We start from the raw sequence: 26,144 nt of genomic DNA, 5'->3' as shown, positions 1-26,144 counted from the left end.
AAGGGGACCTGATTTAATTGGTTTAATCTTCAGCCGGTGCCTTTCTCCTTTTCAGTAGTTACAATGAGCTGCTTGCTTTTACTCGAGTGCAGATGCATGGGTGCTTTCCATGACTACTTGAATGATCTTCAGTTCATGAGGTTGAAGATAAGCTATCTTTTGAGAGCCACAGTGTAAATTATGGGTGTCTGCGTTCACTGGCACCTAGGTTTGTCTCCTTAGAAACCATGCTGGCACACTCCCCTTCCAACTACAGTTTAACTTTTGTTATTTAGCAAATTAATTCAGGCCAATACTTTAACCTCATAATCACTTTGCTCTCTCTCTTGCCTTTACAGATCTGGAAGAAAAACTTTGTCTTGGAGTTAACTCCTGGGAATTTTGAGGTCATTCATCATGAAGTGTGTAGCACAGGAATGGCCCAGAGTAACTGCCTTGCTATTCATAGCTCAAACAGTTTCTGCAATAGTCCTTCCCAATGCCACGTTATTAGATAAACTTTTGGAAAAGTACATGGATGAGGATGGTGAGTGGTGGATCGCCAAGCAAAGAGGAAAAAGGGCTATCACAGACAGTGATATGCAAAGTATCTTGGATCTTCATAATAAATTACGGGGTCAGGTGTATCCCCCAGCTTCCAATATGGAATATATGGTAAGGACAAATTGATAGTAACATCCAGAAAGAAATGCTCATGCTGCCATTGTATAGTGTGACACATTTGCAGTTTTAGCTTCCTGCTATTTGCCTGTTTAAAACACTCATTACCTGTTTACCTTTTATAAAGGGATAAAGTGTGATATGATGCTTTTCTAATTGTGGGTTCTATACTTTATTTTAGCATCACACTAGGATTCTACTCATCTGTACTAACTTTTTTTAGTGCAGTTGAGAATCTCAGTCATTTGTGAGAATGTACTAAAGAGACATTATTCATTATTCAAAACAATAAAATGATACTTAAGGAATTAAAAACTGAGAGGAGTGAACATCACATTGAAAAAGGTATGGGTTCTTCCTAAACTGAAAGGACTATCTGAGCAAGAAGAGGCTTTTTAATCAGAAACATTTCTATTTAGATTAATATACTGGCATATTATTAAACTGGACTTCTGTATATGTCTGTATTTTATAGAGTAGTACTGAGATGCATAATTTCTTCCTGTGATTTGCTTTGAAGAACCATTAGGTCTGCTGTGGTTTTGGTATGGGGTGGATCTGAAATTCTTTTTTCCTGAATGTCTGTTTCATAGGGTAATTCAGGGTTGCTTATAGCTCTCCATACTTATTAGAGCAAATCAGGTATACTAAAATTCTGGCCTTTTAAAAAGGCCAGTGACCTGCCAAGATAAGCTGTGTTATTTTTTTTTTTTTATTCTTACATTTGCAGAAAAATTCAGACCTGGTCATGATTCTCATGCTATGTATAATGTACTTAACTACAAATAACTAGATTGCATTATTATTATTATTATTATTATTAGGGCTGCCAGTACCACCTATTTTTACAATTGCCAAATACTTCTCATTAGAAGACCCTTTTTAGCTGTTTAAAATACTTTGTGAAACTTCAACTGTTTGGGCTGAAATTTTCCAGGCTGGGTATTTTTCTCAGGCTTATTTGCATAAGAACACAGTAGGTAAGAATAGGACTGGAGACTTCAGGAGAGCCAAAGGAAGCTGGAGCTGATTGGGCAAGAAAACTGGGTTTTGGAGCCAAAGGGCTCTTTGACAGGCTGGAAGACAGATGAAAATGGCTCAGATAATAAGACAGAAGAATTGGTGTATTGGGACACTAAGACTGAATGTCCCATGGAGTAAGATTGGGACTGGGAGCCAGTATAGCTAGAGATTATTACCCAGAGAATGGCAGCGGGAGGCCAGGCTAGCAGAGAGAAAGATTTGATGAGCAGCTAGAGGGGAGATTAGGAATCCCTAAACAACAAGACTGGGGAGGAGGAGTTACTGGGGAGAATAAGACTAGTTGGTCAGGGACAAAAGGGACTAGGGAAGAACACTGTGGGTGCATCTACATGTGCACTTCACTGAGGAGTATACTAATTAGCTCCACTCATCCTCAACTGTGAGGGATTGCTGCTGCCGTCGAAAGCATCACAGTGTGCTGGTATTAGGGCACAGTAAATTAACTCCACCGTAATATAGTACTATTGGGGACAGTACTATTTTACAGTGGAGTCATTAAGTATGATTAAGTGCTTGTGTAGACAATGACCACTGAGCACAAATTGCACCCAGTCAGCCCAGCTAGCTAGGGGCCAGCTCTCCAGCTCGTGCCAGCCCCTCTGCTGCCCGACACTGCCACCCAAAGCCTGGAGCTGATCCCCCGTTCCCCCTTGCCAGCCTGGGGTTGCTGTGCCCCAGTTTAAATTGCTACAGTCCCAGGTGAACATGTAGACACTATGCCTGTTAGCAGTGTTCTCCAGCTTGGACTGCTCCAGAGTTTGTGTTGCGTTAATTTCATGTGTAGATTCATCCAGTGACTTGTAAAGTAAGGTAGAAGTACAGTTTTGCTACTATAACTGCATCTACAATAGGGTTCTGTCAGAATCGCACCCACATCTGAGATAAGTATATCAGCAGAAGCCTCTAGTGTATACCTGGTCAAAGATTAAAACTAGAGTATCAAACTTATCTGTCCCTGTAGGTCAGATGAGGGGCACAGAGCTGGTCTGCAGGCTGGAGTGGGTCCACAGATGGGCCCTTCATGCTGGAGCCAGCATGTAGACCCGGCCCGGCCCTGCAAGCAGTATGCATGTTGGCTCCAGTCACATGTGGTGCCTGCACGCTGGATCAGAAGTGCAGGGTCAGTCTGTGAGTCTGATCTCGACCAGTCCTTTTATACAGCATGCAGGGTTGGGTGGGCATGGGTGCTGCATGCAGCATGCCCCCACGATTGGCCCTACGCACCATGCGCAGCACGTGCCCCAGACTGGTCATACATGTTGCATGCATCATATGTGCTGGGTCCATCTTCATGTGCTGTGTGCAGTGCACAGCAGACTGGCTCTATGCACCACATGCAGTACATGGGGCAGAGGCTAGCACACTCCGTATGTGGGGTGCGAGGCCAGTCCCACAGGCAGCACAACGGACTAGATTGGGGTGGACTAGATGGGACAAAATATGGCCCATGGGCTGAGTTCGACCCTCCAGGTAACAGGATCCAGCTCTCAGATGCCTTCATGGTGTTCTGCATGGGGTAGAGCCCCACCCTCTCTACACTGGCCAGCTCTCTCAGCTCCCTGCAGGGCTATTCCCGGGACAGCTGCAGCTGGCCAGGTGCTTCTGTGTGCCCCGCCTTCAGCGGCGGCTCCTGTTCCTGATTTTGCCCATGCCATGCTACATCCCTCCGGGTAAGTGGGCGGGCAGCTTAAGCTGGGTGGCTCCTGCCCCAGTGCATGGGGCACTTGCTTCATCTCCTGGTTGCCTTCTGGTGGAAGGTGGCCAGGAGCTGAAGCCAGAGGCCCACGTGCTGGGGCAGGAGCTGCCTGGCTGAAGCTGCCCACCAGCCTGCTGGGAGTGGAACAGTGCAGCATGGCATGACAGGGACAGAAGCAGGAGTAGGAGCTGCTGCTGGAGGTGGGGGCGGTGGGAGAACAGCACTTGGCCAGGCTGTGGGTGCCGGTGGGAGCATGGTGCAGGCTGCCCTGGCAAAAGCTGCCAGGACTTTGGGCCATGCGCAGCACTGTGCGGGTAGTATGGACCATACTGCCCAGGTAAGCTCTGCTGCACATACCCCCTGCCCCTTCCCCTCACCCATGGCAGGCTCCTGGGACCTAGTGCCGAGGCAGCCCCCACACACACATGCATGCTCCCCCCACACACACCCCACACTCCCCCTGGAGGGCAGAGGCATGTAGGGAGTGGGCCCTGGGCACTGGCCTTGAGCTGTCACCACCTCGTGACTCAGCCCTGTGATCCCAGCCTTGCCCACCCCTCCAGCTCCTGAATACTGCTCCCTGCCTGCCTCATGCCACAGGGAATTTTGGTAAGTTGTTGTGAGAGTAGGGGGTGCGGGTGCTGACCCGGCCTGTGACAGCTCATCAGAACTCCCCATTTGGCCTTTGGGCCCAAATAATTGCCTAGCCCTGGACTAGGTGATAGGTAGGGACCTACCAAATTCACAGCAGAACCGGGCTGCATGGCAGCTCCTTTAATTTTGCAGGTTCCCCCATGTGCCCACCCCCTCTGATTGGCAGAGGGCCCTGCCACTCACTCCTGATAGGTGGGGAGGTGAAAACCATGGTTTTAAATATGGTACTGTTTTTGCCTCCCAGCTGGTCAGCAGCAATAAGCAGGGCTACTGGGACCTCTCAACCAATCGGCAATGGGGGGGCGGGGGAAACCTGCAAGATTAAAGGAGTGTCCACAAAGTCCACTTCCACCGTGAATTTGGTAAGTCTCTAATGATAGGGCTTTTCCGGCTGGAACCAATTCATGAGCCACATTTTGACATCCCTGGTTAAAAGTCTGTCCCAAATTCTGTTGTATGATCCATGAATCTGGAGTGCAGGGGGCAAAGAATAAGGGGAAGATGCCTGTGATTGCCTTGCCCCTCTCTGACATATCAAGGGTACTGAAACTACAATATTTTGTTGTTTTTCAATATGCAGGAGAGAGAGTCCTCTTAGATGCTGTAGCCTTTGACAGTACCTTTAATGGATTCAGGAGGGAGGGAAAGGGGAAGACAACCCCTCCTTCCCAACAAAAACAAAGAAACAAAAGCCCCCAAACCACCATGTATGGTGTCCTGATATGATAGTACAATGACAGAATCTTGATTTTGCAACCATGTGTGACACAAATTTGCAATGATGAAATGTCAGGTCAATGCTATGATGTTACACAGTAATTATTTTGTGGTTCTTTGGCACTCCAGCTCCTTAGGGTTCAATTTCAATGATTTTGATCCTTATTTTTGTAAAATAAACTTTAGGTTTAACTTTATATTTTTTAATGCCATGACTTTCCTTATGGATAGTGTAACAGAGAGTAAGAGGCTCTTGTCACATAAAGAATACACCCCTCACAGAACCTATAGCTGCTTGAACAAGGGGGCTCCTAACCAGAAACCAGGTCCATAGGCACCTGGCAATTAATAATGGGTGCTGATATGCCTGTTGACCATTCCCTGCAACAAAGATTTTAATCTAGCATGGTCTAGATCTATGTTAGCATTAGGTATGTCTAATCATATTACATCTTTTTTCCTCAGGCCACTCTTAAGCAATTGAACAGTTTTTAGAGCCACCGTAGTATGATTGTGAGCCCAATCCAAAATGTGGACATCAATAGAAAGAAGAACTCGCTTTTGATTCTGAGTCATGCATTATAAAGATGCTTCATACAATATACATCAACAGGCATATGTGTGTAGGCCCAACTTGAGTTGTACAAGAATGCTACTGGGAAAGGGGGAGTGAGGACCTTGTTCTCTCTCTCTTCTCATTTGGCATCTAGGAGTTACAGTGTACTCAAAAGGACTCAGTTCTACCTGTTGGCTCTCCACAGCCCTAAGGGATTATTGTGGGGTGGCTGATGTGCTATTCATCTCTCCCCACTAGCCCTTAAGACTTCAGGTATGAGAGTGGTTGAGCACAGCCACTAGGGATGAGTGGGAATGACTTCACTAGTGCATTTCAGGGTTTGACTTCTGTACATGAGAGACAGAGGGCAGAGTTTGCATGGGTTGTCCATCCCATGATATGCTGGGAGTGTAGTGTCAACATACCCTAAGTACTAAGATCTTCTGTTGATAAATTTGATCATGAAGATGCAAACTGAGAATTTCCTAGAGTGTGTGTGGAGAACAGGTAGAATAACATGGAAAATAGAAATGGTTTGCTTTTTGTTTTCTTTGTAAAAATGGTCACAACTAGTACAACCTTAGAAGGACAATTTTGAGTTGATTATGTAGTTTGTTTTAAATCTAACTTCTCTCATGTATTCTTCATTTCCTAGAAGTACATGCCTTTCCCAGAATAAATGGAATATGTATAATTCACATAAGATCTTCATTCCATAGAAAAACTACTATTGGTACTACTGAGTATTTAAGATTCTAAACTTGATTTAAGTCCAATATAAATACTCCATTTAATGCAATCTGGAATTTCTTTATACTATGGCATTTGTGAAAGTGCTATGAATTTTGCAGTTATTGTAATTAGGAGATAGCATTGTTGAAAGTAAGGGTTTTTTGTTTGTTTTAATTTTACTTTTAGTCCTTACAGGGACAGCTTCTGCTTATAACTGTGAGTGTTTATATGTGCACTTTAATGTGCAGTAGCTTATTTTACTGTGCATTAAAGTGGTGCATAAAAAAGTACTAGTATGCTAATGTACAGTAAAATAGGCTACTGCACATTAAGTGTCACCTACAAAGCATGCACTTGTGTTACTGCGCATTAGGGCAGCCTAATGCACATTAATTTAGGACCTCACATTGAAGGTACTAAATTTAATGCACATGAGGAAAAGCACATTAATACACGTGTAGACTTGCCCACTGCCAGGTTTGTTGCTATAATGACTATGACTTATTTTTTTGAAGGCTTTATTTCATAAACTTGAGCAAGGAAATAAAAATTGGGACACTTTTGTTATAGCTTGGATCAAATTAGTTTCTCAAATTTAACTCTGCAGTATCCATTCACTATCATACAGGTGTATCTGAGGGTAGAAATCTTGTTTCCTAGTCATAGAAAAAGAAAAAAAATAATTAAAATGTATAGACTTATCTTCTGTTCCACCCATACAAGATATGAGTTATGGACATTTATTATTACTCTGTTTCTTTCTATTATTTTGTATTGGGCTATTGTCAAGAGCCCCTTTGAAGGACATATTATCGGTGTGCTTTTTCATAATGGTCAGTGATGTGCTGACAGTGCTAACACCATGTTGCCTCTCTAAACTTAAGGCTGACTCAGGGCTTTCAGGAAGTCTCATATTTCAGAGCCATGAAGACTTACCACACCATCTCAGTTACCTCATATAGCCTGGCTTCTTGAAAGAAGAAAATTTAAAAAAGCATTAATATTTTGTGGCTCCTGAGTCTCGCATTCAGGGCTAACTTCTTTTTCAGGTTTTTCTGTTTTTATTTAATCCTCGCTTGGACAAATTCCAACTGAAGTTAAAAATACATCTTAATACAAAACTTTGGATGAAATTGATCTGCTGTCACACAAAGTCATTCCATGGATTTGAGGGTACATATATTCAGTCAGCCAGCATGTTGGCAGGCTGGAATAGTGGTTGAAGACTTTTCTCCCCCATTATGAGGTGCTTCTGTTACAGGATCTTCTGAAGTCCAGATATAGTATTGGCTCCCTTTACTCATTCTTGTCAGCTGTTTCTGTGTTGACCCATTAGTGTCTATAGCATATCTATGGTACAGAGACAATATGTGAAGTGGATTTGATCGCTTTATCTCTGTGCATGGTGGGAAGACCTATCTCTTGCATGTCTCTGGTCTGCTTGTCATATTGGTTTAGGCAAATCTTTTCGGGGATATTTGATAAATGTAATTCTGTTCCTTTAGAGCAGAGAAATGTGGTCTGTGGAATCCTTTACGTGGCTGGAAATCACTTAAAATGCCAACAACATAGCTACTTTTTTCAGAATGAACTTGCCAGCGTCCCCTCTGGTTTTCCACTTTCCTGCTCCACTTCAAAGTTTGGCAGAAGTGCTTCAGCTTCTTTGCCTGCTGTCATGAGGAGAGAGAGCCGTTGATGGCATGAGCTGAACACTGGCAAGAACCAGCAAAGAAAAGGAGGAAGCCGTGTTTCTGGAGCAGCTGCTCGATGAAGCTACAGTGTTGCCAGAGAGAGACAGAGGAAGGAAGAGTCCTGGATGAAAACAGAGAGAGGCGCAGTGCGCCGGAATGAGAGGAGAGCCGATTGGGAAGGTGGAGGCGAAGAGGAGTCGGATGTCAGCTGCCTGGGAAAGACAGAAAACTGTGTCAATCTGGGAGATACTGACTGAAGAATCATTGCCAGGAATGTGATCGGGGAGCTGGTGCAACTTTGGGAAATAGAGGGCCAGCCGAGAAGAGACAGCTGAGCCCTACAGTGACAAGTAAAACCTTTATTATTATTTTTATTGCAAGGTCGGGTTGGGCTACAGCACCTTTGTAAAGAAGAAACATAAATTCAATAAGCCCGACACCATTTAGGGTGATTAAAGGGGAAGGCACCTTATTTTTTTTTGTTGGATTTATACCCGTGGGAAAAGAAAAGGGAAATTAGCTTGTTGAGCCCAAAGGACAGGAACTTATCTTTGTTTATAATACCTGAGTTTATTTTGGGATGCTTAGATGGTGGTCTTGGACATAATACTTACCTCCACAGGAGAAAGCATTTATCAATAGTTTGGGGAACAGGTTTCTGTCATTTTCTTCAGACCAGGATGTGGTGATACCTAAGAAACAAGAGAAAACAATGAAAAAATGTTAGATAGATACCTAATAAAAGAACCTTATCATAAAGAACACACTGTTAGTTTTCATTTTCCGGTCAATCAGTTGATTTTATGAGAAAATTCAAAACCTCAAGGGAATTGATCAGTACCTCATTGTCCAGTGGTGTTTAAGTTGCACACTCCTGGTATAAATCCTTTAATATCAAGATGTGGCAGGAAAGATCTGGGGTCACCATTGAGAAAAAGAAACGGTGAATAATCTGGTAATTTGAGACCTAATCTGGGCAACTGTGATTTACATACACGAACAGACTAGACAGTATACATCACATCTACGCTCAGAGGCTACTGACACAGAATCAGAGAACACTGTGACGTTGACTTATCCTCTCATTCTATGTGGCATTATGTAGCAAAGGAAGCTGCAATGTGAAAGCATCCAAGAGAGCAAGTGGGTAAATCTATATTATGATTTTCATTGATGTTATGCCAACAGCAACTCTACAGGTCAAAGCAAAGTAGCTGAAGGTGGAAACCAGGAGAATGGCTTACTGTCTCAACATTTTTAAAAGTACCAAAATAATGATAATTAAAAAAAAAAGGGACAGGCATTTCTAATTAATGTGTGATTCTTTCCAATATGCTGAATTCCACTTCAACAATCTTCAAATCAGATTAAAAGCACTATGCATTGGACCACCTGTCTGAGATACAGTTAACCACTGATGATTCCTCCACAAGACCCTAGAAATGGCAAAAGATATACACTTTACAGAGCTGATACAAACCCTACTTTTTTGTTAAACTGGATGGGAAGCTGGATGGGAGGCAACAGATTAATGGCTTCCTCCAAGGAAGCATACTTGCACTGCTGTTATATAACAATATATGAATGACCAATCAACTGATTTGGAAAAAAAGATTTAATCTATGCAGATGACCTGTGCATAGCAGCCCAAAACATTGGCTTTGGCCATGTTGAAAAATCCCTAAGGGAGGCATTAATTGGACTAACCTCATACTACATTGAAAAACAATTCTTGCCAATCCAACAAAAACACGAGTGTGTATGTTCCATCTGAAAAACCTTGAGGCCAGCCACCTGCTCAACATTACACGGTCTGGGATCCCACTATCCCACTGTCCAAATCCAATTTATCTTGGCATCACCCAGTGGCAACATGTAAGAAGTACACGGGGGTGCACATGCACGCCCTGAGAGTGCTGGTGCACCCCCTGACCAGTTGAGCACTGGTTCCCCCCTGCAGGCACCGGCTAGGGAGTGGAGCACCATGGCACTCCCAGAAGCGGCCGCAACCACGGCCCATTGGTTCGGCCCATTCTTTCTTGGGAAGTCAAGATAAATTACAATACTATTGCAACTTCTCAGCACTAATACTGTTAAAATATTCAATTGGAAAGATGTTTGTGAAATAAGGTGTCCTAATAGCAAATCTTTATTTTTCCGTTTTAAAACAGTACTGTTTTAAAGTATTTTAGAGCAGATATACTATTTCAGGTCATCTTAGAAACTAGAATATTCCAGCAAAATTTTAATGTGCTTATAATACAGTACACTGAAAATGACTAAATGTCATTAGTTATTTCTGTTTGTCCCTATTTCTGTTTTTGAATCTTCTAATACCAAAACCACAAACATGAAATCATAACACAGAGATACTTAATAAATTGGTTTAGCTTACTCAGTTTTCAGGAACAATATTTTTGGCTGCAGACTACCCTTCTGCTTCAAGGGAAGAGCCACATTTTTTCTGATTTCTGCTCTTTTCCAAAAATGTAGCTCAAGTCAATAGGTCTGCTGAGGGATCTTTCCCCATTTTAAAGCTTTATAAATTTCAGTCTATGGGGGAATTGGGGAATATAGCAAGGTTCCAGACACTATTTCTAAGACGATTTAAATTTTGTTCCAGAAAATGGATTCCTCTATTCCTCTATAATAATATTACCCAACCTTTCTCTCCTTTTTTAAACTGTTCCACATACTCTTAATGGAACTGCTACTCTTTAGTTATAATAGTTTTCTTCATAACTGGAAGGAGTGTTGTCTGGTGGTCAGAGGAGAAGTGAAGTGTTTGAATTCGTGTGTTGTATTCACAACTCTATCATGTATTATCTGTGTCATCCTGACAAATACCTAAATTTTGCAAATTAGGTAGTTCCAGGGAGCTCTTCACCAAAAAGTAAATTGCAAGCAATATTTTACAAAAAAATAATTTTAACAAGCAGATATGACTAGAGGCTAGCATAGGAAAAGAACAGTTATATTTTGATAAGATAGTTGGATGTAGATAAGATATGTTAATTTATTGTGGCATGAACAAATTAATCCCAGAGAACTTTAAGAACTAGCCAAAGTAATCTGTAAACCATTAGTGATTATTTTTGAGAACTTGTGACGAGCAAGGGAAGTGCCAGAGAACTGGAGAAGAGCAAACGGAGCATCTCTCTTTAAAAAAAAGAAAAATGGAGGTCTGGGGAATTATAGACCTAACAACAAATCCGAGAAAGTGTGTGGAGCGCTTTATTAAACAATCAATTTGTAATTGCCTAGAAGATAATAAGGGTATAAAGAAAAAAAGGAACATGGGTATGTCAAGAACAGATCATGTTAAACCAATCTAATTTCCTTCTTTGACAAGGTAACTATCTACATGGATAAGAGTTGTAGACGTGATAGAATTTGACTTTGGTAAAGACTTTTGATTCTTTCCTCCATTACATTCCCTTAAACAAGCTAAAGAAATACAGTCTAGATCTAATCATCATATTGTGGATGTACAATTAGTTGAAAAATTTCTGAGAAAAGTGGTTATCTATTGTTCACTGTCAAAGTGAGAAGGCATTTCAAATGGTTTCTTTCATGGACTGTCCAGGCCTGTTATTTCTGCAGTGGTCTCTCCAAGATGATGGAATCAAGAACATACTTAAACTACGGGCTAGGGTTGCAAGCACTTTGAAAGAGGATTAGAATTCAAAATTAATCTTGCTGAATTGGAAAGAGGGTCCAAAATCAACAAGATGAAATTCAGTAAAGACAAATGTAAAGTACCATGCAAATGAAGGACATATTAAATGGGAAATAACTAACTAGGCAGCAGTGAGGCAGAAAAAGATTGAGAGGCTCCTGTAGATCATAAAGGAAATAGAAGCCTACAAAGCAATGTTGATGTAAAAAAGACAAATCTTATTCTTGGCTATATTAACAGGAGTGTCACATGTAAGACACAGGGCACATCTACACAAAACATTACAGAGCAGTAGCAATGAGCTACTGCACAGTAGCCCGTTGCTACTGTGCAATAGCATCAGGCAAAAACTGTGGCGATGGTACTGTGCAGTAACGCTGGTTGCTACACAGTCATTTAGTATTTGTGTATGACCAAATGACTGCACAGTAACAATTGCACAGTTTGCTGTACCTGTAGATGTGGCCAGGAAGTAATTATTCTGCCTTATGTGACACTGATGATATTTTCCCTGGGATACTGTGTTCAAAGTGTAGACGAACTGGAGAGACCCCAAAAGAAAGTAAAATATGCTGAGGGAGTTAAAAACATGAACTTTTTAGTTCAGAAGAGAATGAAAGGAGACATGCTAACAATCTTCCAACATGTAAAAGATTGTTACAAGTTTCCATGAACAATAGGAAAACAACCAGAAGAAATAAATGTATTTGCTGCAAAGATGATTCAGACTGAATGTAGAAAAAAAACACCTAACTGATGGAATATGGGAACAGGCTACATAAAGATATTGTGGAATCTCCACCATAGGATGTTTTTAAGACCGGTTTATACAAACATTTCTTGAATGGTCTAGGAGGTGTACTTAATTCTGTCTCAGTACAGGTGCTGGACCAGATGACTTGTTAGGATCCCTTCCATAAGCTTTACATTTTTGGTATCTGACACCTGACTTTATTATTTTTATTTACCTTTGGCTCATTTGACTGTGATATTTATCATCCAGTGCTTCTTCCTTCCATTTTTCCTTCTCAGAGAATTAGTCATAAAGAGTACAGTGGATACTATTTAAAAGTAAATAAATACCATACAGTACCATGTTATTTATTTTGCCACTCTATTCCCTATATTTAGAATGCATATAGCAATAAGGTATTTATACTATGCCATGGTAAATGTTTACTTTCAGTGGTGCCCACTGTATTTTCCATCTTTACTGAGTTTAAATTACACCTCTGTTTCTTTCACTCCTGGCCAACTCCATATGCTTTTTCCCCTTTCTTTGTATATGTGAATCTTCATCCAGTTAAAATATTATACCTGTATTTTCTGTCCTCCTGAAAAGAGATTTATGATTAATTGATTTTTTCATTTCTGTGACAGTTAACTCAGATTAGTTCTTGAGCAGCAGCTGAGTTGTTAACAGCAGATAAGTTACTGTAATTCAAATTGCTGTTTTGCTACCCCCGGAATAAGGAACACTCAAGCTTTGAATCAAGCACCTTCACTTCAAGGTTAGCCTGGGCTAATTTAGCACATGCAGAGCACCTTCATTGCAAAGTCCCACCAGTGACAGACCTATGTGAGTATGAGTTAGGGGTCAGGGCAGCAAATGGAGTGAAGCTAATCTATTTGAAGATAAGGCAGAAAAATACTCTGTAGCACTAGATACTGCCTGCAAAATGGGAGATAGTGTGAGATTATAAGGGAAATGGCTGTGATGATGGTGGCCTACAGAAGGAAGTTGTTTTTATTCCTTATCTGGCCAAGAAACTGGATGGATTCTACCACCTGATCTCAGAGTGATGTGGGTCTACCACAGGGTTTCTGGAAACCACAGTTTCTAGAAATTATATTAATTTTTATATCAAATAATTTGTTTATGAAACAAGAAAAAAGTCCTAGGGAAGGGGGTTTGAAACTCATCTAATAAATGAAAGTATCTCTTATTCCTCGTTCTGGGCTGCTGGTTCCACTCACAGGCTTACAAAAGAACACCTATGCAGATAGATTATATTACCAGGCAGTAGCAACAGAAAACAAATGAGGGGTTATACACACAGTTAGCATTCTTTAGAACAGCTGCTGTTAAGGTGGTCACAATTAAACATTTTTACTACAGTGTTGAGTTTGAGCTAGGAGTCCAAAACAGTCACATTTTGGTCACCCATGCTTTAGGTCAAGTGGTGACTGACTGACTGCAAATGTTAAACAACAATTCTGATTTTCTAAATGGTTTCCTCCCCCTTCCCCCCACCCCCCCCAAAAAAAAAAAAAAGTATTTGTTTTTGTGTGGGAAAACTGCAAATTCTCCTGGATAACAACGAATATCACAAAACTGAAATATTTTGCCAAAAAGAAAATGTTGGCTTGGATATCCCATGGAAGTACAGGCAGTCCTCGGACTTATGACACAAGTGGTTCCTGAAAACCACGTCTTAAGTTGAAACATAACTTGGAACCAATTTTCTCATAAGAAACAATGTTATAAATGGGGGATTCCTGAACCAAGGCCTAATACCCTATTTTCTCTAAAAATACCCCAAAATTTTGTATTTGATCAATTATAGATGATGAACATAGCTACATTTATGTATTTATATTGTTAATAGCAAACATATTGATTTGGAAGGACTTCTTTGAGGTGACTTTGCTGGACTTTTTAAAGAGCTCTTGGTTGGACTTTTTGAATGGTTCTTGGCTGGAGTCTTCTCAGGAGTCTTGGCTGCAGGTTTTTCTGGAGTATTGTCTGCTTTCTTAAAGAAAGTGTCCAAGGAAGTTTAGACAGATGTTCTCCAGGGAGATGAGCAATGTAGTGAACTGGTTCACTGGTGTGGCATTGCATCGGATCAAGCATTGTAAAGTCGAAACTGACATCATAAAGTTGAAACAAGGTGTCAATTTGTAAATGTAAGTGTGAAACATAACTCGAAACACTGTAAGTCAAGGACTGCCTGTACCTTAGATACTTCTGATGCCTTGTGCTCTCATATCCTCTCCTGTGTGATAGGCTTTCTAGCAAGACCTCATCTCCTATGAAGCACTGTTCATGTAACCTCTATGATGTATCTCCCATCATGAAGGAAGAGGTGATGGTATATTTTGGAAAACATTGTACAAGTCAAGTCTTTGGAGGAGGGGTCTGCAGCATATGGCCCACAGGCTGGATCTGGCCCCAGGGGACTTTTGATCTGGCTTGTGGTTGGGTGGAGGGGGTTGGTGGTGTTCAGTGGTATGAGGAGGAGGAGGAAGGGGTGGGCAGCAGTGGGAGGTTTCTCTGTGCCATAGTGGGAAGAATCAGAAGCAGTTGCAGATGAGTCCTGGTGCCTGACCTGAGCTGGGTGAGGGTCATTTCTGAAAAAGTTGCCAATAGGTGTTCTAGAGGAAAATAGGAGCATGGGACACTTAAATACAACTCCCAGGGAACATGGGCAACTGGTGCCGCCTTAGTCAGTGATTGGGGAGGGGGGTCCCCTCCCATCCAATCTTACTGACTGGGGGGGCGTGGAATTCCCTACAGCTGATCACAAGACAGCCAATCGCCAAGGCCATGGTGCTCCACTCCCTGGCCAGTGCTTGCGGGGGAGGCATCAGCACTTCTGCCTGCCTCCCCTGCCTGTCGCCTAAGCGGCGAGCGTGGCTGGTCAGGGGGTGCACCGGTGCTTTCCCCCTATGTGTCGCCACTGCCAGGGAACACAGCTAAGGCACTTCTAAAATTTCTGTTTAACTGTTTCAGTTAAAATAATTTAGATTGTGATTTCTGAACTGTGCTGGAGTTTATTTGGTCTAATTAATTTCACATGTAGATGTGCCCTCTGAGAAGAAAGCTTCCAGATTAACTTGCCTATCAGCCTCTTGGGCCTGGACCAATAAATGAAATTTCATACATTGCACAAGGGCAGAGGAGGAAAAAAAAATCTGTCTTTGTTTTTGTCAGGTCCTATTTCTCTTGGTGACACATGCTCTTAGTATCCCCTGAAATAGGTGACATGGTAGAAGCTGTCCTCTAGAAATTCTTTGCCAGCATAACAGTCCTCATGAATCTTTTGCTGTTAGTTCAAGTTTGAACAGGACTGAAACCTTGTGAGACATGTGAATCAAGGAAGTAGAGATACCATAAATATTTGTACTGGATCAAACTTAAGTTTCTGAGGCTATCCTTGTCTGAATTTTGTCAGTATAGTCATTTGCCAGTGTTAATATTACATTAATGAAGCAGTTCCATTCACTACACTAAAAAAAAGCTAAGAGGTAACAAAAAAAGGAGCGATGGAACAAAAAAACCTACAGTAACCAGTCTAAAGGCAATGAATAATAGGTGAAGACTGGTGTACAAAGGATTCATATCTTTTGTGGTATTTTTTTTAAGTACAGAGCAGATTCACCTTTAAACAGCTTGTAAAACCTGGAAACCAGAGTCCACAGCAGTATAACTGTAGGCTACTGAGTTTTGTGAATTTGGATTATTTGTAGGGATTCTGTTATTAAAGTGCTGAACACTACATGAAGGCAAATTATCTGAGTTATCATTGGGTATTCACAAATTGAGGGATTTAAAAATGGAAAATAAGTATGAACCACGTTTTCAGTGGGGCCCCAGTTCAATTTCTGTATTTCCTTATACAGGTAGATAAGTGCAGGCAAAAGCAGATGCCATTTTAAAAATCTGACTGGCTTATTTTAGGGATAGGAAAATGAAGAACATAATTACAAGAACTCTTTTTATAACCTGGTAGTTACATATTGAATAATATTTAAACCAGAGAGTTCTCACCATGGAAGAACTGCTTAGTATGACTCCTTGGGTACTTGAACCTTGTATACCATTGGTTTCTATTCAGTGATTTGTTTTCTGTATTTTGATTTGTAACAGTTTTTCTCTCTTATGGCTGAAATTAAGTCACAGCTTTCTTCCTATGTGAATTTCTAAGGTTATAACCATATTTACTCAAATGTAAGATGACCCCCATATTAATTAGATTCTATAAAGTATATGGAAAAATTATAAATGTGTTATAATTTTCTAGGCATATAATCTAATTATTGGAGATTTGCCTTGAATTTGTCCCCCCTCCCACTGCTACAGCATGGAAAATAAATGTGGGGGGGGAGGGTCAGGTGGCCCCTTGACCTGCTACCCTCCAGCTTATCCCCGCTGCAGCCCTTCCCCCCATCCTCTTACTGTCAGAACCTGGATCTTCCTGAGCACATGGAAATGAGGGGCAAATTTGAAAATACTGAAAAGAGCATTCTCTCACTGGGGAGTATGTCCTCTTCACAGGGTTTCACCTCTCCTACACTGTTCCCTTACCACACCTGCTGGGTAGATCCTATAACCTTTCAAGTATACCTGAGTCTCTCAACTGGTGGCTCTCACAGTTGTTCAACACTTGTTCAGCCCCTTTCAAATCATGAGCTCCTCAGGGCTCAATTTCTTCTTGTTTACACCTTGTCAATTCCTATGCACACCTTGTATGCATGCCCTCAATCAAAAGGGGTCCTTGTTTATGTCTATTCACCATGAGAGTCCAGTATTAATCACTTAACCCCTGTGCATCTTTGATGGATTTTTCATCAATCGATTAATTCCTATTTATGTCTTATCAATTACCATATTTTCCATCCTTCAGACGTACCAAATCTGCACCTTCCCTGGTGGTATCCTTTCTGACTGACACCACTATCACCAGCTCATCAGTTCCATCCACTAACTCCCCAGAGAAGCCTCACACCTTCTTCCCACATGTGTCCCAATCCTGGCACTGGTAGGTTGAGTGGCCAACTCTTCTCCACCAGTTACTCTTCATCAGGTCACACCAATTACCTGAGGCTCATCCTGGGATGGGACCCAGGTTCGTCATGCTCCTGATCTAGAAGACAAGAAGTGCTAGAGCAGTCCTCCCTTCCGTTTTATAGTGCTGAGCTGAGGGGGGATGTGATCAGGCCCTGGCAGGATGCTCTGATTAGGGAGAGGTCCCCCCCCCAACCCTTGCTGATCCTGACTAGCTCAGCAGGCTAACAGAGCATTTAGAACCCCATCAAAACAAAACAAAACAAAACAAAACAAAACAAAACAAAAACCCATTAGTTGAAGCTCCCTCCCATTAGCTGAAGCTCTTCTTAAACAACTTTTTCCAAGGAAGGAACAGAGGGACCAGGTGACCTGTTGATCAGTTCCAAAAAGCCCTAAGCAGACACTGTCCTGTCTGCCTTTGTCCTGTCTGCCTTTCAAAGATGCCTCTCAGAATTAGCTAGCATACCGCATGCTGGCTAAGGTCCATGCTGTGGGAGGCGGGAGGGGGAATCCCTGCTTGCAGGGCAGCATGGGGAAGCCAGGAAGATGCTGCTGTGCCTGCTATCTTTGCCAGAGCTCCAGCTAGGGAGCAGAGGGAAGGGGCAGCCCAGGGCTGCAAAGCATCTATGATGCTGGGGAATTCTGGTTTAAGTTAAACCAGGAAGGGGTCTGGGGCAGAAATTGCATAAACCGGCTTGACCCAAATCAGTTAAGTCTGATACTACATTCAACCAGGTTTATCTCAAACCGGTTTCAGCCATTTTCAAACTGGTTTATGTGCACTGAATGTCTGTTCTGTTACAAGTTTAAACCAGTTTCTGATCCCTTAAACCGATTTATGTGTAATGTTTGTCCCTAGCCCAGGAGACCATGTTCTCCCCTCTCCGGGGTTAGCCGTCTCACTTTTGGGGCCGCCGGGTCTCTCAGCGGCCAATAATGTCTGGCTCCCCAGCCACATGATTGCCAGCAGCTGGGGATTGCCAGAAGCTGGGGCCTGCCGGCACTTTCAGGTTGACTCCCAGACAAGGTAGCTGGTGGTGGCAGAAATCTGGCATGGCTCCTGGCTGGAGCAGGTGGGGACCTGGTCACTCCCGGTGTTGAGGCTGGCTCCAACTGCACCTGAATGAGCCTGCTGGTGACAGTGGAAGTTTGGTGTGGCTCCCAAGTGAGTGGTTGTACTCAGGGTCTCACTCCTAATAGCGGCCGGGAAGCAACTCCCTATTATAATGCCATTATAGAAGGCTGATCATGATGAAACTATAGTATGTCTTATCTAAAAAGCAGAAATATGTGGGGTCCCCCCAGTTGTGTAGAAATATTTCCTTTGAAAAACAGGCTGTCCTACTACAGGTATAGCATCAAAAATATATCCTTTGATGTTGCTTTTTGTCAAGGCGTCATATTACTAGACTGGAGTAATATTGTTTGTTGGGGTAGTGTTGTAGATAACATGTTTTAGGTAGAAATACAGAAAATACATATTTTTCCTTTTGCTGTTGTGATGATTTCAAAGCACCTTGAAGGGAGGGAGTGGAGGGGGAAGAGAGGAATGGAAATAATTTCTAGCATAAGCTCACTAAATACCAGAGCATCTAGAGAACTGTAGTAAAGAATTGTAGCAAGGGACGTCATGGAGGATTTGTTTAGACAAAGACAACAACTAAACTTTTAGTGTTGTTCTCATTAATATGACCATACGTTTATAGAGATGGGCAGGAAATACCTGTGCTACTGTGCTACTTAATCAGCTCTGCATGTAATGTCTTGTGTAGATGCGCCCAGTGAGGATGATGATTTTATTAGCTCTAGCAGCAACAACAAACTGGATAATATGAATTAAGATGTAAAAATGGACACTACCACAATTAAAACAGAAACTCAAAGGTCTTAATGAAGTCCAGTTAGGGGGCATGAGAGATTCTCCATCTTTCAATTCTGAAAGAACCAATATATAAAATCATACCCTTAATTTTGATGGAGAACACCTCCCCCGCCCTCTTCCCCATATTTTTGCTATAGTGAGTAGGGATAGCTTTGCTTTAGGTCAAGGACAAATATTTTTTGAGCTAGGGCCATGTTGTTTTTTAACTTTTGTATTCTCTTCTGAAAGAAGTCATGAAGTGCATGAAGCCATTTGACAAACAAGAATCACCATTGTTTTTCTGGCCACAGCCTATGCTATGTGCTTTGTTCCTCTGCTTACTGGTTCATGCAGAGAATAAGCATCTAAGAACATGTGACAGAGCTGGTTTTTTTGATAATTAGGGTTTAGTCCCTATAGATGATCCATTGCATGGGGGTATGCTGTCGAACTTCTATTTAAAGGGAGCGCTTCTGGAACAGATGACTATATCCTTCTTCTACAAGGCACACACAGGACAATTATTTCAGCTTCTGAATGCCATGGAGTAATTTAATACCTTGTATGATATGTATACAGGAAAGGAAGATAAGGAATTTGGCATTATTTGATGAAGAAGCAACCTACATACACACACACACACACAGGCTCTCCGTTTCATGTTTGGATACGAATCCTTCTGCAATTTGATGGCGCTCTCTTTTTATTTTATGCTCTATTTTATAACTGGGTTTCATTCTGGAAGGTGGGATTATCTGGTGAATGGATTGGCCTGCTGAGGAGCTAAATTATGTAATGCAATTGAATGATTTAAGCTCTTAGAGAAAAGAAACTATTCCTTTCAGATTTCAAGCTAAAATTTTTCATTTTTAAAACAAACGTTTCATGTAGGGCAAGATTATTTTAACATCATCATGGATGCATTCACTTATGAAGATGTCATGACACATATTTTCACAGACAGTCCCTGATGTTTAGCATTGGTGAGACAGTTCCCATAACCTATTAAGAGACTGCAGACATTTTGCAAACATAGTGAAATGAAAATTGCCTAAAACTTCAGGCACCGTATTCTTTCTACAGTAGTCTAAAAATTACTTATGTTGTCAGTGCTATTTATAAGAAAGCAGTTGATAAATGATGCACATAATACATAACTAAAGTATAATATTTTATAATAGATCAAACATTAAAAGGACTTACCTTTCTTGGGTCAAATTTTGATAACCTCGTATTTTTGGCAGTTATTACTGTGAATTTTTTTAAAGGAATAAATGAAAGCTAACTGTGATTTGGATATATAGCTCATTGGAAAAATTGGTGTTTTGGGATTTAATTTTTTTTCCTGGTAGAAATTTTAGATTTTTTCTCAAAAAGAATGATTCAATATAACACCACCAAGGATCAGTTTGTCAATTTTCAGGTGTTTGAATTTGTGATGGAAAAGCATATATCTTTGAGGAAACAAGTAACCTTCCAAAAAATGTTGATAATCAAGTTTTCCATCAAAAACATTAACCAAAAAATTGACCAGCCCAACTCTAATTGTCACTTAATTTTCTAGTATGTATCATAGACTGAGGAACCAGAGGAGTTTCTCTTCTGTAATCTGGTTTTTCTTGTCAGTAAGGATAGTGGGTAGGACCTGGGAAGGGCAATGATAGCATGTATTTAATGGAGAAACCTCCAGGCTAGAGGAGCCAAGAGGGAAGCCACACCATGAGAGATGCAACATGAGTAGTCCTCACTGATGCTGACTGAGGGCATAACCACAGCATAGAAAGTAAAGCTCGTATGAAGATCCTCCCTGAGCTTCAGGCATTCTAGACAGCATAGACAATTGGACATTCAAACGGAGTGATTTTTTAAGGTATGCTCATTTATACACTGAGTTAGAAACCACTCTAAGATCACTAATTTTGTTGCAGAGTAAGATACCTGCTAATGCTGGCTATCTATTTTATTTGCTGACTACATCTTTCAACTCCCAATCTAAGCTCCTCATCCTCTCTGTCACCTAATAAATGTGCTGATCCCTGGTTTTCCACTTGATAACTTCAGAACTCCAATCTGTTTTACTGGTGCTGGAGTTGCTCTGATATGGAACAGATGGGTGATTGTTTTCCTGAAGAGCTCCTGTGAGTGTCTTTAAGATTTTATATGAAAATAGAATCCAGACATTTTGCATCAAGGCCATGACTTTGTTGCCAAAAAAACAAATCATCAAGTTGGGGATGGGTGTCAGAATGTGGCCCTTTATAAAGACATGGCCCCAATCCCGGGTTAAATTTTGTCTGTTTTAAGCTGCTGTTCCCGGGTAGAGCCATCCTTATCTCTTCAGATCCAAAGTCCAGAGTATCTCACATATGTGAGGGGAATGTGTGATGTTGTAAAGCTACCGCAATGCCTTGTCCTAAGTGCTGGGGAGCAGGGCATGATTGCATGGTATGTGTGAGGTATCCCTGCATTTTACCAATCCGCAGCTGTTGGAATGTTTCCTTGGAGCTGTTTTCAGCTGGTTTTAGGTAAATCAGATCAATCCATTGGCAATTCCTTGACTGAAGTATGATCTCTACCACAGCTCACTTGTTGGTCTTGAAGTGATATAAGAGTCAATCCTAAGAATCACAGATCCATCCGCAGAAGTCATGGGTATTTTTGCAGGGGTGAGTAGGCTGCAGGATGAGATTCATTTCCTTTTCCTTTCTCTCTCTTTTCTGCTTCAAGGGCAAGTTGATTTACCTTGAAATGGGCTGTTTGGTTGAGGGTGTGGTGCCGTTGGATTCAGCTGTCAGTTGTGGGAGCCAGTTGTTTCTCAAGTCTTGATGTTGGCATTCATTTTCAGGAGGTATGCCTTCAATGTGTCTTTGTAGCATTTTTTTCTGGCCACCACAAGATCTTAGGCTGTTAGTAAGCTGAGAGCAGAGTACTTGTTTTGGGAATTGAGACTCAGGCATATGCACCCTCAGTCCAGTCCAGTGAATGTCCAGTCCAATGAAGTTGGTACTTGAGGATCACTGGCTCAAAGCTGGTAGCATTGGTTTCAGCAAGGATGCTGGCATTTGTGTTGCAATCTTCCCATTTGATGTGAGGAAGATGGAGGCAACAGTGATACCTCTCCAGGCTCTTGCGATGACAATGATAGGTCATCCAAGTTTCACATCTGTAGAGGAGGGTGGGGATAATGACTGCATTGTAGACCTGGATCTTGGTATCTTTTTGGAGATCACAATGAATAAAGACATACCAAAGCAATTTCCCAAAAGAGACACTTGCACACCAGATCCTGTGCTGGCTCTCCTCATCAATGTTCATTCTGAAAGACGTGGCTACTGAAGTAGGTAAGTGCTCAACTACCTGCAGGATCTTCCCCTCAATGGTAATTTGGGGAGTGGATCACAATCATGGGCCAAGGCTGGCTGATAGAGCACCATAGTTCTCGGTATTGAGAGAGAAGCCCAACATTTGGTAGGTTTCTCTGAAAAGTTCTGGAGATTTTCTTGTGTGTGTGCAAGGGTGGCACAGTCCTTGGCATATTGGAGGTCAAGGATGGTTGCTTTGAGTACTTTGTTCTTTGAGTGAAAATGACCGAGGTTGAAGGCCCCTCCAAGATCAGGGAGTGCAAGGGATTTCTTTACACCTACTCTACTTAACCATACAAAATGTTTTTCAGTTGAAGTTGAGGTTGTAACGCAAATACTGAAAGAAAGTGTGCATTCCTATCTTTGACTGGGTAAGTAGGGTGGAGTAGAGAGGATATTTGGTAATGTGGACAAAACAGAGCAGAGAATAGTATTCCGTGCCTCCTAGCCAGAAAGTATTTGAAAAATGGAAACATTACAGAAGCTTTTTTGAAGATGCCATCCAATCTCAACAGTATCCTGGAGTCTTGATGTTCATCTGTCATGGCTGGTGACAATGAATGTTGTATTTTAATCAAAGTCTATCATTGCAGAGACTTGGTTGGCCTGTTCATCATTATCAGAATAAATTTTTGCTCTTTTTTTGCAAAAAAATTTTGCAAAAAAAATTTTTGTAACAGACTAAGTAGATTGGTTTTTGCAATAAGCCACAATTTAATTTTGGAATAGCTGCATAAAGTATTTGCATTTCTAAAAACAAAATGGCAAAAATACCTTGCTGTGGGAAGACATTAACGGGTCTTTGGACAGAAAGCTTAATATGATTCTGAGTGTCTTTAAAGATTAAAATATAGGTTAGTTTAATTTAAATATAGACTATTGAAGACATGCATGCAAAGGAAAATTATACTGTTGATTTTGCATTAGTGCAAAGCACGACTCCATTTAATAAAATATAAAGATCCATTTAATAAAACTATTCATATGGGTAATTGTTTAGAATATAAGTTGGATTTAAATTGAACTGGGCAAAGGATTCAGAATATATACAAAGCAGCTTGAACCAGCCATTTTCAAGTTCACTGAACTAAATCTAAATATTGAAAAAATTGAGTAAAATTCAACATTGTTGCATTTTTCCAGGTCACATAGCAGTGGAACAATTCAGTGATGTTATTTTTACGTATAACTATGTCATGACTCCATTTGAGTGTAGGCACTGTACTAGTGTTGAATTTTATAAAGCAAAAGAGCTAGATATGACTAATGGAAATCGGATAGTTACATGTTTTTGGAGGACTGATATAAGGAGGGAAAGAAAATATGTTGATTTAGTAAGGAGAAAAATTAAAATCTTGTAATACATGTAACTCTAACTAGAAATGGTAGGATAAGAAGAAGAGTAATTTAGAACATCTTTCAAAATTTCCTGACTCTGACATTTATTAAAATATGTTCTCATGGAAAGTGAGGAATCTTTATTGCTTATGACATTTAAATCTTGATTGGGCCAAGTGCATGTCCTACATGTCCTTTGGTGGCAAAAGACTGAACAACAGATCTCTGACAGGGCCCAGCAGGTCTATAGAAAACCTACCATTGACTGCAATGGGCTTTGTAGTCCACATAGACGACATGTGGGGGGGGGGGCACATCCCCCCCCCCCGAGGTTGGCCACCGCCAGCTTCTGAGGGCGGTTGCTGCTGGCACCTGTCCCCACTCCTTGCCACCAGCATGGCTGGTGGCGTCTGTGGGTGGTCCTTGCTTGTTGCTTGCTGCTGCCTCTCCCCCTGCCCGCTGCCGACACTGTGTGGGGCAGCTCTGGGCGGTCCCTGCTGGCTGCCATGGTGCCCCTCCAGTTGCGGGAGGCACCAGTTGTTCATGGCAGTCCACAAATAATTTACTTGAAAAGTCCCCTTCATCATTAATATCCTGTATTCAGTTATAATAAATATTAGAGTTTGGGGATCCAAAGTTATTTTTAAAATGTCTTATGGATACACTGATAAGAAAAATGGTCCAAGACAAGTCAAGTCACCACATCATAGATATCTTGAAAATAAATTTTCATTTTGAGAAACACGATTTGGAGAATAGAAAAACATATATAATTTTCCTTGAGATGGGAGATATAATGCATTAGATTTGTAACATATGTGACAATATGTCAGTTGTTCTCAACCTTTTTGGAGTCATGGCACCCTGCACTGAACTTGAGGCACCCCTTCATAACTTTTGTGAAATGAGTGGCATACAGTTTCAAAAACTAATTTTATATATAACTGTGCTTATTTCCTTGCAGAGTGGCTGGGCAGTGGAGACGGGAGAATGGACAGGCAGGGACAAGCCTGAGCTCATGCTTATCTGTTTATTTCCTCACACCTGGTGTCACCTTCAAAGGGTCTCCATAGCCCAGGCACCTTGGTTGAGAATCACTACAACATGATATGGCACATGTTATTTCACTGTGACATTTCTGTGTTCATCTCTAGTTTAGAGCTTTCCATTTTTAACTATGCAAAAGATTTGTATATGGCAGCACCAGCTTCTGTGGGGGAAATAGAATAAGGAAAAATTGATTTCTTTTTTATTTTGATAGCTCATGCTCTTTCCCAAGAAACTGGTAGACTAAACATACAACAGAATTATTTTGTCTTCCATCAATTAACTTAATTGCTTCCTGGAAATGTTGCAGTTTCTTGATATGAAGAACTTCCATTTCAGCCAGTCAAGGCAACCTCTTAGCTACCTGGAAGCCAGTTCTCTAAATTTCAGCTAGGATACATGAGAAGTCAGGCAGCATTAAGAATGCTAGACCTAAAAAAGGAAATTTTCTCTTCCAGTTTGAGCAAATTCTCTTCTAAAACTGGTATTTTGCCTGATCTACCACTGCACAGAGAAACACGTACACAAGGTGGTATAGTCTTTACTAATGATATATACATTTCAGAAAAGGTGACTTGCATTTCTCTTTCACTTACAAGCCAGTTCAGACAAATACTTCTATAGGATATTATGATAAACAGACAAAAAGTAATATATAAGTTGGTTTTGTCAGTTTATTTTACTTCTGTTAGATGTGTTAGAATTTACAGAAATCTCTTGCCTTACTGATATGCAGTGTTTTGTTTCACATGCTGAATATATTCAGCTTAACTGTACTCCCAGACATAGGCATTTGTTTAGATGTTGAAAGCATGCCGTGTTCCATAAATACTTTGTTTCACTGTATGTTATTTTAACATAAACTAATTATGAAAAAGGATAAAATTTTAATTTCTGATAAACTATTGGTTTAGGGAACTAAAGTTTTATGTTGAAAGAGGACAGGATAATACTTTGGGCTAAAGTTATTTGCCTATTGCTAAAAATGAAATCTCACAAAATAAAAAGGTACCACGTTTCGCCTAGAAAGCTGAACTAAGACTAAGACTGATAAACTTTAATAGTTTATCTTTCAGATATTCCACGATGTTGCTGTATTTTGCTTCCAGAGGAATGTTTCAGTGGGAAAAAATAATGTTATAAAAATACAGGCATGTCACATCAAATGTGCATTTAACTTGCGCAAATTCAACCATATGCAGGTGGGGAGTGGGGGCTGGCCTTAAGTCTCCACATGGCGCTGCCGCTTACCTGGAGGCCCGGCCACCACCACGCTGCCAGCAGTGACTGCCTCTGCCTCCAAAACCCCCCGTTGC

The 26,144-nt window shown here is 41.2% G+C and overlaps 1 protein-coding gene across 1 annotated transcript in view; it reads left to right on the top strand.

Moving 5' to 3' along the window:
• The first annotated feature begins 342 nt into the window (after positions 1-342).
• CRISPLD1 (cysteine rich secretory protein LCCL domain containing 1) overlaps positions 343-26,144 on the top strand; it is a 58,968-nt gene continuing 33,166 nt past the window's right edge. Inside the window, exon 1 of the mRNA XM_006015289.3 lies at positions 343-654. Coding sequence (XP_006015351.1) covers positions 397-654 — 258 coding nt within the window. The 5' untranslated portion in view covers positions 343-396. The remainder of the gene's footprint in view (positions 655-26,144) is intronic.

The sequence above is a fragment of the Alligator sinensis genome, unplaced genomic scaffold (genome assembly GCF_000455745.1).
Source record: "Alligator sinensis unplaced genomic scaffold, ASM45574v1 scaffold71_1, whole genome shotgun sequence".
Lineage (NCBI taxonomy): Eukaryota > Metazoa > Chordata > Crocodylia > Alligatoridae > Alligator > Alligator sinensis.
Note: the sequence above shows the minus strand (reverse complement) of the source record. Positions and strands in the feature narration are given on the sequence as shown.